Source organism: Apium graveolens, chromosome 3 (genome assembly GCF_009905375.1).
Source record: "Apium graveolens cultivar Ventura chromosome 3, ASM990537v1, whole genome shotgun sequence".
NCBI lineage: Eukaryota > Viridiplantae > Streptophyta > Magnoliopsida > Apiales > Apiaceae > Apium > Apium graveolens.
This window is the reverse complement of record NC_133649.1, coordinates 17,664,210-17,679,025: the sequence shown is the minus strand read 5'-3', so window position 1 is coordinate 17,679,025 and position 14,816 is coordinate 17,664,210. Positions and strand designations below refer to the sequence as shown.

The 14,816-nt window shown below is 33.5% G+C and overlaps 4 protein-coding genes across 8 annotated transcripts; 3 read left to right on the top strand and 1 right to left on the bottom strand.

Annotated features, from left to right (window-relative positions):
* The first annotated feature begins 1,741 nt into the window (after positions 1-1,741).
* Positions 1,742-4,135, top strand: LOC141711860 (rho GTPase-activating protein 5-like). Of its 2 annotated transcripts, none has more exons than XM_074514555.1 (5): positions 1,742-2,226; positions 2,588-2,708; positions 2,825-2,944; positions 3,033-3,263; positions 3,382-4,135. In XM_074514555.1, exons 1-5 carry the CDS (start codon positions 2,072-2,074, stop codon positions 3,892-3,894), a joined length of 1,140 nt encoding a protein of 379 aa, XP_074370656.1. In that variant the 5' UTR covers positions 1,742-2,071; the 3' UTR covers positions 3,895-4,135. The 2 variants fall into 2 exon arrangements, with proteins under 2 accessions (XP_074370656.1, XP_074370657.1); XM_074514556.1 differs by having other exon boundaries at positions 2,088-2,226; positions 2,498-2,708.
* A 204-nt stretch (positions 4,136-4,339) lies between these two features.
* LOC141710612 (uncharacterized) lies at positions 4,340-5,256 on the top strand. The gene is made up of 2 exons (XM_074513179.1): positions 4,340-4,859; positions 4,959-5,256. The coding sequence occupies exons 1-2, from the start codon at positions 4,743-4,745 to the stop codon at positions 5,109-5,111; spliced, it is 270 nt and encodes an 89-aa protein (XP_074369280.1). The 5' UTR covers positions 4,340-4,742; the 3' UTR covers positions 5,112-5,256.
* A 1,699-nt stretch (positions 5,257-6,955) lies between these two features.
* LOC141711859 (uncharacterized) lies at positions 6,956-12,302 on the top strand. 4 transcript variants are annotated; one of them, XM_074514553.1, is made up of 9 exons: positions 6,956-7,042; positions 7,498-7,804; positions 7,929-8,104; positions 8,416-8,480; positions 8,573-8,674; positions 8,811-8,966; positions 10,258-10,377; positions 11,674-11,803; positions 11,888-12,302. In XM_074514553.1, the coding sequence occupies exons 2-9, from the start codon at positions 7,797-7,799 to the stop codon at positions 11,992-11,994; spliced, it is 864 nt and encodes a 287-aa protein (XP_074370654.1). In that variant the 5' UTR covers positions 6,956-7,042; positions 7,498-7,796; the 3' UTR covers positions 11,995-12,302. The 4 variants fall into 4 exon arrangements, with proteins under 4 accessions (XP_074370654.1, XP_074370652.1, XP_074370655.1 ...); XM_074514551.1 differs by having other exon boundaries at positions 6,961-7,042; positions 7,649-7,794; XM_074514552.1 differs by having other exon boundaries at positions 6,963-7,042; positions 7,498-7,794.
* Positions 12,303-12,421: 119 nt separating this feature from the next.
* Positions 12,422-14,513, bottom strand: LOC141711858 (putative pentatricopeptide repeat-containing protein At3g11460, mitochondrial). Its single transcript, XM_074514550.1, has one exon. It carries the CDS (start codon positions 14,413-14,415, stop codon positions 12,493-12,495), a length of 1,923 nt encoding a protein of 640 aa, XP_074370651.1. The 5' UTR covers positions 14,416-14,513; the 3' UTR covers positions 12,422-12,492.
* Positions 14,514-14,816: the final 303 nt, after the last annotated feature.

Here is a 14,816-nt window from a genome sequence, read left to right as displayed (position 1 = left end):
CCTGTTATGATCAGTCCTAGTCTAAGGTTTAATTGTAATTGAATATGGACCTGTCCTAACCTCTTGGTTATGTTGCATTATTCCCATTATAATTCACCTGGCTTTCTTGGGTGTTCTATGTGATATTATTCCCCAAAATTGTTATGTCAATACATTATAGAAATTTACGGAGAAGCTGATCATGATAGTGACAACATTCATCCAGTTTTCTATACTGCATGGAGTTCATATTATATTCTTCTTAAAACCGCTAGTAGGCAGTAGTCATTAATGCTAATGAAAGTTCATTACCTGCGGTTAATTCTCTTTCCAAGGAAAACTTTAAGTGCATCCTTAGATATTTTTTCGGTTTTTCTAATGTGTGCCCAAGGCACACAATAAGCACTAACTCCCATGAGTTTGGTGCATTTTTATTGGTGGAGTTGTTGTAAATACAGGGGGTCCATCAATATTTATGATTAGAGGACCAATCAAAATACATCAAACTCATGAGAGTTAGTGTATATTGTGTGCCCCTTGGGCATACCATAGAAAATCCCATATTTTTATTTCAAACCTCTTACATAATACTCTTTCTATTTTTTTTATTTGTCGTTTTGACTTTTGCACACATTTCAATGTGCTTTGACTGGTTACCTAAAATTATCATTTGTAAAATTTTCTTTTTATAAATAAAAGTAGACAACTTATATTTTAATTTACAAAAATGAAATTTTTAAAATCATATTTGTAACTAGCCGGTCAAAACACATTGAAATGTGTGTAAAAGTCAAAGCGATAAATAAAAAAAAAAAGGGAGTAATTCGAGTAAACAAGTTTAGGCTCTAACCTAATCACCTAAAGTTCATAAAAAATACATCAATTAGTGTCAAATTGAAGCACGCGGGACCTAGGACTAAAAACCTATGATTCTACCAAAATTTAGTTAAACCATTGTTCTAGCCATTTCTTAGAATACAAGCGTAGCCTTCTGCTCTGTTTGGGGATTACAATACATAAATTACAAGCCTATTACTACTATTTTACTAGTAGAAATTTAGTTGAATAATATAAACGTGGAACAGCTCCAAAATTACTGTGACATGGTCCCTGTAAAGATGCCGATCCTTCAAGTTTGCAAAACTGGCGTGGTCCAAACCTATGCAATAGGCTGTAGGCATATAGTTGTCCAGGTCCTGTCTTATCATCCAACCAGGATCCTTCTAATCGACTTTACTGAAAAAATCTCCAACATTGATACCTCTCAAATTCTCTATGAGACTACACAAATATGAACTAATAAGCTATGACTTGATAACCCAAAAGGATAATCTACCTAGCTAGTGCACCAAACTATTTCCCTCATTCCTTCACTTTTGGTTCCTTAAACACCAAATTTAATGTTAAACTAGCGAGAACGTATATACTTCTAATACTGCACTTAGCTCTTGGTACATACATCAGTTCGATAATTCAACTATTCAAGTGTTTCTAGTTAACATAGGGGAAAACAATTTGAGAATCGAACTTTAAATCTTACATAGTACTAGAGTCACATATTTAATCATCTCGTATTCTTGTAATCTCAAAAGTATTGAAGCACAATCTTATCATAAATGTCCAAAATATTAAGATCAGCAAAAGTTTAGCACACGAATTTGGAACAAAATTCATGGAAATAAGAACCATAGTGATTAGTACTGCTTAAGGATAAATCTAAATTTTTTTGTACCAAAGATTAATTTGTTCTGTTAATACGGAGTTGAAAAGTATTCAAACTAAAGGTAATGACGTGAGAAGCAATACGTAATACCACAGTCCATCCTCATCAGCTCATCTGTCTTCTTCTCCAAGCTCAGTATGCATCCATCTTAAGTAATGATTGGTTATACCAACAATTACAAATGCAAGAGACTTCGTCCCTTATTTGCAGTCTCAGTACATAACTAATGCTGTACGTAGTATCATACATGCAGGAGGAGCATATAATACAACATGAAAAATGAAGAGAAAGGTAGGTTTAGAGAGAGATCAACTGTCTCTGTCAGGTGTTTAATTTAGAGTTTAGCAAGTCCTCATAGTAAACAAATTAATGAAGAGAGGTAATAGAGAAGCTGTAACTATGGAAATTGGGGCTCCTACGAACGTAAGACATATAACTCATGTCACCTTTGATCGATTCAATGGCTTTCTCGGCCTACCCCTTGAGTTTGAACCTGAAGTTCCTAGGAAGCCACCTAGTGCAAGGTCTGTGTAATTAATTATGCATTTGTTTTGCTTTTTTTCCAACATAAAATGATTCAACGTCTTTCGATCTATAATGTTTAGCTGGATTGTTGTTCCAATAATGAAGAGATTCATATGCTAGAATTCGAAGTAGCTTGATTTATAGTATTATAAGTACAGAATTCAAAACAAAAGAATTCACATGATGGAAATGACTAGATCAGGTGTGTTGCTGAGAAGGATTTTTGCTATTTGTTTTATTTTTCTAGTCAGTTTTCAGTTTCTGTCTCAGGATATGATGCAAGTGCTTGATTAGTTCTAAGATGGATAGTTGGTATTGCGTCTTGTATAGCTCATAAGAATGTGCTTTTTCACTACGTAGCTCAAGTGTGTTTGGAGTTTCAACAGAATCAATGCAGCTTTCATTCGACTCCAGAGGGAACAGTGTGCCCACGATACTTTTAATGATGCAAAGGCGTTTGTATGAGCAGGGAGGCTTGCAGGTGGTGTTTTTGTGTTGGCTATTTTCTATACTATCCTCATAGTAACATCTGTATCAATCTGAAATAATTGTTCAAGTATTGACACTTTCAAATTTGAGTTGCACTTGGCTGTGCAGGCAGAAGGAATCTTCAGAATAAACGGCGACAATGGACAACAAGAGTCTACAAGGGAACAACTAAACATGGGACTGGTACCAAACAACATAGATGTCCACAGTTTAGCCTGTCTAATTAAGGTAGTACTGTTGCAACCTAAACACTCCATTTACAAGGCAGTCTGAAGCCTAACATTAATCTAGGAAATTTGTGCACTTGTTACTCTAGGCTTGGTTTCGGGAACTTCCAAATGGATTATTGGACACTCTACCACCTGAACAAGTTATGCAGGCTCAATCAGAAGAGGAATTTTCTCAGCTGGTGAGGCTCCTTCCACCAACAGAAGCTGCTTTGCTGGATTGGGCAATCAATTTGATGGCTGATGTTGTTGAAATGGAATTTTTTAACAAAATGAATGCTCGCAATGTAGCTTTAGTGTTTGCACCAAACATGACGCGGGTAAGCACAAACTTGTTAAGTTCATGTATGCACAAAAAACACGCTCAGCATAATCATCTATAAGGCATAGTCCAAAGGAGTCAAAAGTATTGAAATATATCCATTTTGTTGATTGCAGATGGCGGATCCCTTGACAGCATTAATGTATGCAGTAAAAGTGATGAATTTTCTCAAGACACTTGTTGAGAAAACAATGAGGGACAGAGAAGACTTTGTTGTGTTGGAATCTGGTCCTGCATATGACTCGGAGCCTTCAGATGAAAGTGATCACAATCACCTATCTTTGCGATCAATGATTGAGATAGAAAATGAGATGAATGAGTTGAAGAGGGTATTGATAGACAAAGAATCACTATATTATAGCTCTGCACGCCTTTCGATTAACTCAGAACCAGAAATCAAAAAACATCATGCATCTATAATACGTAGGAATAGTACAGGGAAATGTGGAGGGGGTCAAGAGAAAATGACACAGATGCGCAGAGTTAGATATTGTGAATTATGCGTGAAGAAAGGGGACGGGAAAGGCAATGAGCATTCTGAGATTCGTCTAACCGGAGGCAAAAGCAGGAGAGCAGCCAGCACTAGTCGCTCGAATTCAAGAACAGAGAGAAATGTAGCCTGGAGGTGAATGGTGAATTATGTTTGTTGCAAAAATTAAGTGTGCAGATAAAATAGTCGAGTACTCAGAGTGTTCCTGCAGTGATTTTTGGATATCATATTATCTATATATTAATTTACATATATGCCTGGTATGATGTTTCTTTCATGCACCTTTGTTTGATGGATATATTGTTTTCCTACTTCGAAAGTGTAATCAAGTTATTTCCCTTAAACTTTTATTTTAGCTCTGTTATTCGACTAGTTTAACATGTTCCCGGTGTCTTATTTCCTCCAATTACACAAGCTGAGAGTTCTGAATGTCTGCATTAAGTCGAGCTTTGATGCTTTTACTAATCTTAGACGAATTGATGAAATCTAATTAAAAGCGACTCGAATACTTTGGTTTGATACATTTTGTTAGAATTTGACTGGAATTGTTGATATTGCATGCCAAGATTCCGTTCTACAAAATAAAAACACCAGTAAAGTCCAGGAGACTTCATCTAAACTATGTTTCAGGTGGACCGTGATTGCAATCTTAGACAAAGGAGCTATTGCGCGGTTAGAAATATGCAGTCTCCACGAACAAATGGATATCTGAATTGGTCATTCATAGTCGATGTCCTTCCAAAATCAACCAAAAATAGAAAGTTACAGCAGAAGAAAGAATTCTGATCAATGTACATCATTCAAATACATATAATTATCGACAAGTGTGAGGTGATGCATTCTTCTCAGAAACTTGAAACCACACGTATGATCTGTCTCTAAACCACTCTTAACCTTTGAGGCCTTCAAGTCTATGCACATCAATAAAATTCGAGACATATAATCAATAAGTACGGGCACGTGCTAGCAAGATCATAATTACAAGAAATGGAGAACACCAATTATTCATTTCCGGCTGCAGATGTAGAAAAAGAGTTGAGCCCGGGTAATAACACATCCGTAGAGGTGGATTCAGTTTCATCAGAAATCTCAGAATTTAGAACGGTAAATTTTGTGTTGTCAACATCCTATAATTTGTAGACACGCGGGGAAAAGAGTATTTGAATATTTTGCGGAAATGTGATGATATTAGTGTAAATGCAGGAAAAAAGTGAAGACAAGAGTGAAGAGAAGGAGCAAGGAAAGAATGATCCGATGCAAAAATTTAAAACCACCATGATTGTGTCAGGAGTCGTCATTGTGGTGCTTGGTGTAGCAATGGCGGTTTCCAAGAAACTTAAAGAGAACAGAGCTTAATGAGTTAGATGAAAAATCACCTGACCTGGATATAAATTAACGATCAGCTCACTTCTTTTATTCATGAAGTTCAGTTGCACACCCCCCAGTGGCACAGTCTGTGGGAGGTTATTGAGCGTTGATCTTATAACAGAAGTTTTGTAATTCTAAGTTTGTCTCTAATTAGCTAATTCCTCGTAGTTTTTTTTTTATATTGTATTTTAGAAATCAGCTGAGGCGATCGACGTAGATGGGAAAAAATAAAATTAGGTGAATTAAAGTGAAAATTTTGCTTTATTTGAAAAAATAATGAAAATTTCTGAAAGTAATTTGATTAATACTTACACTCTGGTTAAAATGAGAAAGAATAATGAAAGTAATCACTTTTTAATTTCGAAGTGTTCAAAATACCCATAAACTTACCTTCAAAATATCCAAGACGTAGTCAATATATAAATTTTCTTAAATTTTAATAAAGAACACTTAGCAAGCGTATTCAATAGGCTTTTTAAAATTTACTTGTTTTATATATTAAAAATTATTTTTATAATTGTTAATGTATATTTGTTGCTATTTCTGATGTTGTGTTTTCATTTTGATACAATAAAAAACATATATGTATATGTAAAATTTAATTATTTTTTTAAAGAGAGGATAACTATATTTTTGGTCACATAATTATGTCTAATGAGTCACAATATTCGCTTAAATACGGTTTATCTTCGTTCAAGTGATTTGCAAGTTATTAGTGAGCCCGTATGATTTACCCAGTGTGCAATCGAAGGCTAGCGACCGCATGTTATCTACGATTAAAAAAACTATACTCTATATAGAGTAAAATATTTAATCACATTTAATCTAAAATTGTGTTATTGCATCATATATTAGAGTTTGAATAATATTAGAAAATAAAATTCGTTTATATTTATGATTGGTTGAAATTAAACATCTAATTTTATTTCATCTAATCACCTCATTTTATTTTTTCCCATCCCATCTTATTCTATCTTATTGAATCTTGATGCTTACCCTTCTTTAGTTTCCGGAAATTGCATCTACTTCCCGCCTCAGTTCGATACAACGTACTAGGTAACTCCTATTTAATTATTTTTAGAACTTCAATCCAAATTAATAAATAAATTTATTATTTTTTTAACTAAAAATGTTCCTTTTTGAAATTCTAAGTTGAATACGTGGGGTTGAGTATGCGTTACGGCTAACTAAAATTGATTTATATTTGAATATATGCTCTCAGCAAATTCATACTCGATATGTAATGTAAAAAATAAAATAGAAAAAAGATATTTTGTAGAGTATTAATTGAGGTAAAAAATTTCTTTTAAATTGAAACATAATTATTTTTTATAAAAAAATCTAGAGATATCAAAAATTTATATATCTCTTTTAATAGTATTGTCTTAATTCTAGCTAAAATGCCTCTCACTACAAAAATATAACGAACATATATATATATATATATATATATATAATTATATCAAATTATATTATTTAAAAAATTAACATAAAAATTTTCATATCTTAATTGAAAACTTCAATTAATATTTTAAAATTAAAAAAAATCATAAAGTATTATATGATTTTAAGCTAGGATAGTTATAAAATTTGAAACTGTATTTTTGTAAATATTTTCTCAAAAAAAATTGTATATTCGTATTTTTTTCAAATTAAAATATTTTTATAATACTTTAATAAAGCCAGTATTTGTTATGAAAAAACTTTCTACTATCAATTATTTTTGAAAAAAAATCCTTTTATATTATTTAGTTAGACAAATAAATCATTTAAATATATTTAATTTATAAAACGTAAAAGTTTTGAATAATTTATCAAATTATCAGAGAAAATTAAATCATATTTTTATCCAATTTCATTCACAGACCGCTCACAAGAGGGAAGGCGACGCCATTCCTGCGATTGAGATACAAGTCCCGGTAAGCTCTTTCCGTCCTTTCTAATTATCTTCACTAATTCGATCTTTAATTTTAATACTCTTCTTAAATTTCATTGAATTTTATGCTATACTTTTATACCCCCTATGCTCCGCCCTTATATTTGTTTTAGCGGTTCAGTGTTTGACTCTAAGTGATAGTTTGTTATATGTAGCGCACCATGATCGCATAGATATTCCAAGCTTGAATGTGTTTGTTTGTCAAATGTTTCGTAATTTAAAACCTCTATATTCTTGTAAGCAACTAATTAAGTTAAAGTGATGTGATTGTTGTATATATTCCGTTAAGCACACAATTGAGTGTGTGATATTTTTACTGTTATGTGATTATCGAGATATTTTTGAATTTCAGTTAACTTAGAATGCTGATCTAATGTTACTTTATTATACTTTCACACGTATCGCCATTGTTTTACCTCTAATTACTTAATTTCACAGTTATTGCTACATAAATTGATATATTAAGTGCGGATCCTGTAAAGAAAATCGATCTTACAACTCAGTAGATTCAGATTATTGACTTGTACTAGTAGTAGCCGGGGAATATAATTGATGATCGTTGATTGTCGTTGATCATGACATAATATAGCATTGTGGAAGAAAGATCGAGAAGCCTTCAGAATTTATGTTTCCGTACCTGCGTGGAGTAAGATTCACAATGAGGATACAATGCCTGGATACAAAGTTCTTTAGTTCTTCAACTTCTCTGGTCCCGATGCAACTTCCTTCTCGAATGTATGATTTGGTATTGCAATTAAGTTACCGTGTTTTTCTATATATTGTGTGATCTTTATTTGATGTTTAGTTATCAGCATACTCAAGGTCTCTTGTTGCTTGCATTTAAATGTTATATATTTTCTGAGATGCAGGGAAACTCATCTTTGGTATGTTAGACCTAATGAAGTGAAAAGTGAACAACTTTTAAACAAATACTTGGAATTTCTACCAACATCTGAGAAAGAACATGTTTTTAGTATGCGTGACAATGAATTGAGAAAAGGAGCTCTGCTAGCTCGTGCCCTTGTTCGAGCTACTATTTCCAGATGTATGACCATGTGATTTTCTATCTTAATCTTTTTCAATTTTATACTTATGTTATATATTTACATTTATCAGATTATTTAAAGTAAATGTAATCTGGTGGAAAAAGCAAACTCAGTCCTATCCAGATAACGAAAAGATGATAATGTCCGTACAAATTTTCAAATGATGATGATGATGCAAAAATAGATAAAAAAAATAGTTTTATTTGAAACTTGGGTTTATTTCTCTATTACATCACTGGGCTGTTGATAACTTAGACAAAATGTTCCTTGAAGGAGATTTGATAGCTGAATTCATTTATCTTTTTCCTAGATCAGACAAATCAAGTTAGTCCAAGGTCCTTGAAGTTTAAGAAGAACATCCATGGGAAGCCTGAGGTTTGTGTGCTATTGTTTTATGTACTAAGTCTTTTCATTTTCTAATGTCGTAATTGTACACCTATAAACACTAGGCCTGTATATATTTGTAGGTAGACTGGCAACAGATTGAGGAATGGTGCCCTCAACAATTACATTTCAACATTTCACATACTGAATCCTTGGTAGCATGTGGAGTGACTACTCATAATCCAGTTAGTGACTGTCACTTTGTTGCTCTATATAGAATGCATATCTTTGATATATTATCGTGTAAATAGATTAATTTTCTAGTTTTCTTTTATTTTGTTAAGTAATGCATTCAAATGTTTTCATGAACATATATATTAGATTGGCATTGACATTGAAGAAAAGGATCGGAAGATAAAACACAGTGTCTCATCATTTGCTAAAAGATACTTTTCCCAGCAAGAAGTGCAACTATTAAGTTCTATTTCAGACCCCGAAATTCAGCGCCAGGAGTTTATAAAATTATGGACACTCAAGGTTAATGCTGTTATCAGAGACTAATTTAACGTGCTGCATGTGTCTTATACTCTTAACCCTCTAAAAAGACAGGCTTATAGTTCTAATTTTGTATTAAATTGAGATTTAGTGCCTCTTGATATCTTAACTTTTTTCTATTAATATATATGTTTTTGGTTCGAATAGTGAACAGTGTTATAGTACGTGGCACAATCTCAACACATATAGAAATAGGTTAGTTGACATAATTCATCTAATTTAAAAACTTAATTTCATTAAGATTGTTTAATTCTTTGTCTATAAGAGCTTAAACGTAAAGAAAAAGCTCAATGGGTTTGAGGTGAATGCGTTTTTTATCAAATACCTAGCATTGTAAATCACTTCTTCAACTCCATGAGCAGTCGATACACCATAAGATTGATCCCAATAGCAGTGCATACATCATCTGAATGACCCCAATGAAGGAGAGGGAGGTGAGAGAGAGTGTGGCAGAAAAGCAAATGCTTCTGTTTTTGTAAGAAACAAAGACAGACGTGATTATGGTTCTGTATATATAAATATTTTTTCAATCGAGGACAGTTTAGTCTCTCTGCCTAAATTCTTAATAGGTACTATGAGTTTTCACGTTTGACACACATTTTAGTGCCGAATTGTTACTTGCATGAAAACACTACTTTTTTACTTGAGTTTGTGCCTACTTGTAAAGCTGACTTTTACAGTGTTCAGTCTATCAATAAGTAGTCAGCTGCGGCTAAGCTTCCTGATCTGGCTTTAGATTCTGTGAAGAAAATCTGTATGAAATTTTATATTCCTTACATACATAAACAATATAATTTATCTAGAAATACACCTGAGAATTGTAAAAGTAGTACTTTATCTAAGGGCTATCGGTTTCAATGTTTTATGCGTTTTGATTGTAGTTCTTGGGCACAGTGCTATTTTTAAAAAAAAATGTTTTCAGATATTATTCCTTTGTTTTCTTAAATATGAAAGAGTTGGATATAGTTTATTTTTATACTTTCGCCTGGCAAATTGTAATTGAGGGTTTTGTAATCTTTCTATGCGTTATGTAACTTTATATTTCTTTGTGTGTAACTTGCAAAACATCGACATTTTCTGTTTGGCTGTAATGTATACAGTACTTCGTAGTATCCTGTTCATTTGTTATCTAATGCAAAAAACTGACACATACTTGTGATTTATTTTTTCCGCCATCAATATAATTAGTCAGTTGTGCATGATTGGTGAAGTCAATATATCAGTTACACCCTTTTCCCTTATACCTTTCTCAACCTAGGAAATTTATCTTCAGGAGGCATATGTCAAAGCTTTAGGAAGGGGATTTTCTGGATCACCATTCAAAACCTTTACCATCCGGTCTGTAGCTGCTAGCAAAGAAAGCATCTGTCTTTCTGAAAGTTCCAGTTTCAAGGTATTTGATCACCTCTGGACTTTGTTGAGGAGTCAATATATCATTTGTATTTTATCCTCATTACTATGCTGTCGTTGAATTATGTTGCTTTCTTACATCCATAAGTTTTGCTTTCAAATCGTAGACTTGGTGAATCATCAAGATTTTCTAGTACTCAGAGTACATAGAGTAGTTGCAGTTTTAAGTTTTTTAAATGTAACATTGTGGCTCGTAGGAGCTATGGTAAATAATTATATGTTCGTTCGATGTAAAGAGGGATTTTGCTTTCTAGGCTCCTAGTTCATCGTTTGTGGTATCTTATTTCTCTTGTTGCTCATGTAAGATACACACAGTACCTCTAATAAAAAATATGAAACTGAGATGGTAATTTTAGTTATTAAGTTAAAATATTTTGCATTTTAGTTGTCAATAATATGTATCTTTTTAGCCAATTAAGAATTGAAGTTATTACTGAAAACTAAGAAACTAAATTTAATTCTAGCAAGGAGATTTTCCATTAAGTGATAAAAAAAATAGAAATTTAATATTAACTGCTAATTATGATATAGTATTATATATTTTCTAATTTTAAACAACAAAAATTTTAGTCAATTGATTTTTTGTAAGTAAAAAATTTGATCAAATAAAGAGGGAAAAAATACAATAGAAATATTTAGATATTATATAAATATTAGAAAATGATAATCATTGATCCGATATTGTTTATGCATAAGATGGTTTTGTTGGTTGCCGTCGTGGTTGGTATAATATACATACAATATTCTAAACTTATCTAATAATTATAATATAAAATATTGTGTATTTCTTATCAACCTAAAAAGTTACTAAAAACATAAGAGCTAAATAATAATCTAGTAAGTAGATTGTCAAAAAATATCATTAAAAAAAATTAAATCTAAATATTGAAAAATACTAGTAATTACATTATGATATCATGTTTATTATAACTAATTTAACAGCCAATTTAAGTATTAGTAGAAAAAAAAAACTCATCTAAAATGTTTATGTTTTGCTTTTCTGCCGAAGTTTGTGGTTGGTGCCATAGTTAAGTGTCTGCTTGTTATCTGCTTGGTCACAAGTTTGAACCTTAAAAATCACCTCTTTATGTAAAATAAAATATGGTTGCACACATCAGGATGTTCCCGAGAGCCCTGTTGCAGTGGCACAGCCCTATGCACAGGCCACGGGGCATATGCCTTTGTTGAGCATGCCAAAAATGTTAAGTAATATGATACAAAAGATTTCATTTTAATTATTAATTATTTGAAGTACTAATAACACTACAAATGCCATCAGAATTCTGAAATAGTGGTCGAGTCTTTGGAGGATTCTGCCAATCACACAGCTGATTGGCAATTTGCACTCATGGAATTGGCTGGGTCTCATTATGCTGCCATTTGCTCAAGAAAGGGCTGTGCCAATGATGGTAATTAAATTGCATTATGTTTAATGAATATTGTGGCAATATAAAAATGCCTGTATACTTAAAAATGTGTTATTAAACTTGTAGATAAAAGCCATCCTATGAAAATGAGAGTGTGGAGAACAATTCCACTTGTTGAAGATGAATATGTTTCTGGGACTGATTCTGTCATAGCTGTTGGGGGCTTAATGTAAAATAGCAATTTTTTTTTGTGTTACTGGTTATTGCTGTTGGTGGCATGATGTAACCAGAATTCTTATTGGAAGTATTTAACTAGTGAACAGAATATCCCCCAAATGCTTTTCACTGAAATCAAGATAATCAAGATAACTTGATCTTTTTGATCTTGTATCTAGGTGCCGGGACTCAGAACTGTGTAGACTAGAGAGGTTAATTAGGATCACAGTAGATCTAATATAGTGGAATGTGTTATTTATCTGGTTGCAAATTGCAATTGTAAAGCTCGCCAATTTTATTTGAACAGCAAGATCATTGTTGCATATGTTGTACACCTTTTGCATAAAATCTGGTTTAGCGAGGGTATGTTGCTACTAACGAATTTCATTGTAATTTGTTCGCAAAAACAATAAATAGTAAAATTTTATCTTTAGACCAGCAAAAGTTTATTACCAGGTCAAAATGTATGAGAGCCGATTAACTTTGGTTTTTCCAATGTACATATTGATAATGTATTACCAATAGTCACTGCAAGAACAGGCCCCATTTTGGAAATGGTGGAAACGAGTTGCATCTCTAATGACAAATAAACGGTCAACAACTTTGCTAACAAGCTTTATAAAAATATGACAATCTCCACAGACCCTTAGGTTCTTTGTCACAAGAATCTGAGTCCCCGGAGAAGTGTTCATGAGTGCAAATGCAATAGCCAGCCTTTCACTGTGGACCCTTGTATTGCTACCAAGTTCAGAATTTCGTCCATCTTCATCATTCTTCTCAGGTTCATTGGCTCCCTTTGCTAGATCTTCCAATCTATCCAACATTGCGTATATCCCCTCTGTTTGAGGATGCCTTCTATCACCAGCCATAAAGAGATGGGTCCTCCCACTGTACTCAACACAACTAAACCCAGGGTTCTTTCTAAGTTTTCGTTCTCTCATCATCACCCGCACTTTCAGTATCCCTTCCATGTTCTTGGTGTCGGAGTATAAATTTGATAACAAGACATAGTATCCAATATTTGTTGGTTCTAGTTCAGTAACCCGTTCAAAAGCCAACTCTGCTAGCTCCACATCCCGATGGATCTTGCAAGCACCCAAAAGTGCACCCCAGACAGCACCATCGGGTTTGTCTGACATTGATTCAATGAGCTCTCGAGCTTCCTGAAGTCGACCTGCCCGGCCCATAAGATCAACAACGCAAGAATAATGCTCTGAACCAGGTTGTAGCCTGTATTTCTTCTTCATTAAATCAAAATATTTCAATCCCCTTTCCGTTAACCCTGCATGACTACATGCAGACAAAACGCTAACAAAAACGGTTTTATCAGGATGAATGCCTGCATCAATCATCTGGTCAAAGAGCTGCACAGCAATTTCTCCATATCCATGTATTCCATAGCCACCTATAATTGCTGTCCATGACACTAAATTCTTCTCGGGCATGTCATTGAAAATGGCGTGCGCTCTCGCCAAATTACCACATCTAGCATACATATTAATCAAGGCATTCTGAACAAACAAGTTATATCCAAAACCTCTATGCTTGATTTTCTGTTCTACCTCTGTACCAATCTCCGAAGCACCAAGATTAGCACAAGAAGACAGAACAGCAACAAAAGTCACAGGGTCTGGCGACATACCCTTCAGTTCCATCTCACGATACAGGTCCAGAACTAAAGAAGCATGACCATTTTGCGCATACCCAGAAATCATAGCATTCCAAGTTATCAAACCCTTTTCAGGCATATCATCAAAGAACTTCCTACCACTGCAAACCAATCCACACCGAACATACATCGTAAGCAAACAATTCCCCACCGACACATCACCATCCAAACCACACTTAACATTCAGACAATGCAATGACATCCCAAATCCCAAATGCAACGGAACAGTACAACCAGGAATCAAACCCAACATAGTAACAGAATTAAGAGACACATTCAACAACCTCATTTTACAAAACAACAACACAGCATTACACAACCCAGAATTAAGTGTATAACCAGCTATCAAGGCATTGTAACAAACAGTAAGCCTTCTAGCATAAGGACTTTGGTCGAACAGCTTACGAGCATTTTCGACTAAACAACATTTACAGTACATGGACATCAAAGCAGTTTGAACAAAAGGCTCAGAGTGGCACCCAGTTCTAATAACATGGGCATGAAGCTGTTGGCCAGGGACAGGAAGATACAATGCAGCGCAAGATTTGAGAGCAAAAGGGAAAGTGAAGGCATTTGGAGAAGCCCCGGAGCTGAGTAATTGTGGGTAGAGATTGAGAGCTTTTTGATATTGGCCTTGTTTGGCTAGCTCTCTCAGTTGTGTGTTCCATGAGCTGCAATTACTACTATTACTACTGCTATATATGCACCTCTTGTTGCTCATAAATTTGGTTATGCTATTGTAGCATAGACTGTTGGCTGTTCTGCTCATAGCCTTTTACTTACTTTCGCTGGTCATTTCATCTGATTTTTGTATCTTTCTCAGGGATCAGTGTAACAGTACATTGTATGAACAAGTTTGAATTCGAATTCGATAATATTGATAGTTCTATAAAAAGATGAATTTATTTTCGGAATAAAATATCCATTTAATAGATTCGGAGAGTATACCTCAATTCAATTAATCCTTTTAAACCAACGAACTCTTTTTCACAGTTTATTTAGTAAACAATCTAAACTTTTCACAATGATTTTTGAAGGCAATATTAAATTTTACGATATTGAAAAGTACAAAGTAAATTATTTTCATAATTTCACGACATATTTATATTCACGTCAATAATGTTAATAAATGTCGAAAATGAGACACTTTATATTCATGTTCGTTAATAA

Coding starts and splice junctions, on each gene's coding strand:
- LOC141711860 (XM_074514555.1), top strand. CDS start 2,072: ATGAAGAGAGGTAATAGAGAAGCTGTAACTATGGAAATTGGGGCTCCT. Junction 2,945..3,032: donor GTTTAGCCTGTCTAATTAAG/GTAGTACTGTTG, acceptor TTGTTACTCTAG/GCTTGGTTTCGGGAACTTCC. Junction 3,264..3,381: donor TTGCACCAAACATGACGCGG/GTAAGCACAAAC, acceptor TGTTGATTGCAG/ATGGCGGATCCCTTGACAGC.
- LOC141710612 (XM_074513179.1), top strand. CDS start 4,743: ATGGAGAACACCAATTATTCATTTCCGGCTGCAGATGTAGAAAAAGAG. Junction 4,860..4,958: donor AAATCTCAGAATTTAGAACG/GTAAATTTTGTG, acceptor GTGTAAATGCAG/GAAAAAAGTGAAGACAAGAG.
- LOC141711859 (XM_074514551.1), top strand. CDS start 7,685: ATGTTTCCGTACCTGCGTGGAGTAAGATTCACAATGAGGATACAATGC. Junction 7,795..7,928: donor ATGCAACTTCCTTCTCGAAT/GTATGATTTGGT, acceptor TCTGAGATGCAG/GGAAACTCATCTTTGGTATG. Junction 8,481..8,572: donor ACATCCATGGGAAGCCTGAG/GTTTGTGTGCTA, acceptor ATATATTTGTAG/GTAGACTGGCAACAGATTGA.
- LOC141711858 (XM_074514550.1), bottom strand. CDS start 14,415: ATGAGCAGAACAGCCAACAGTCTATGCTACAATAGCATAACCAAATTT.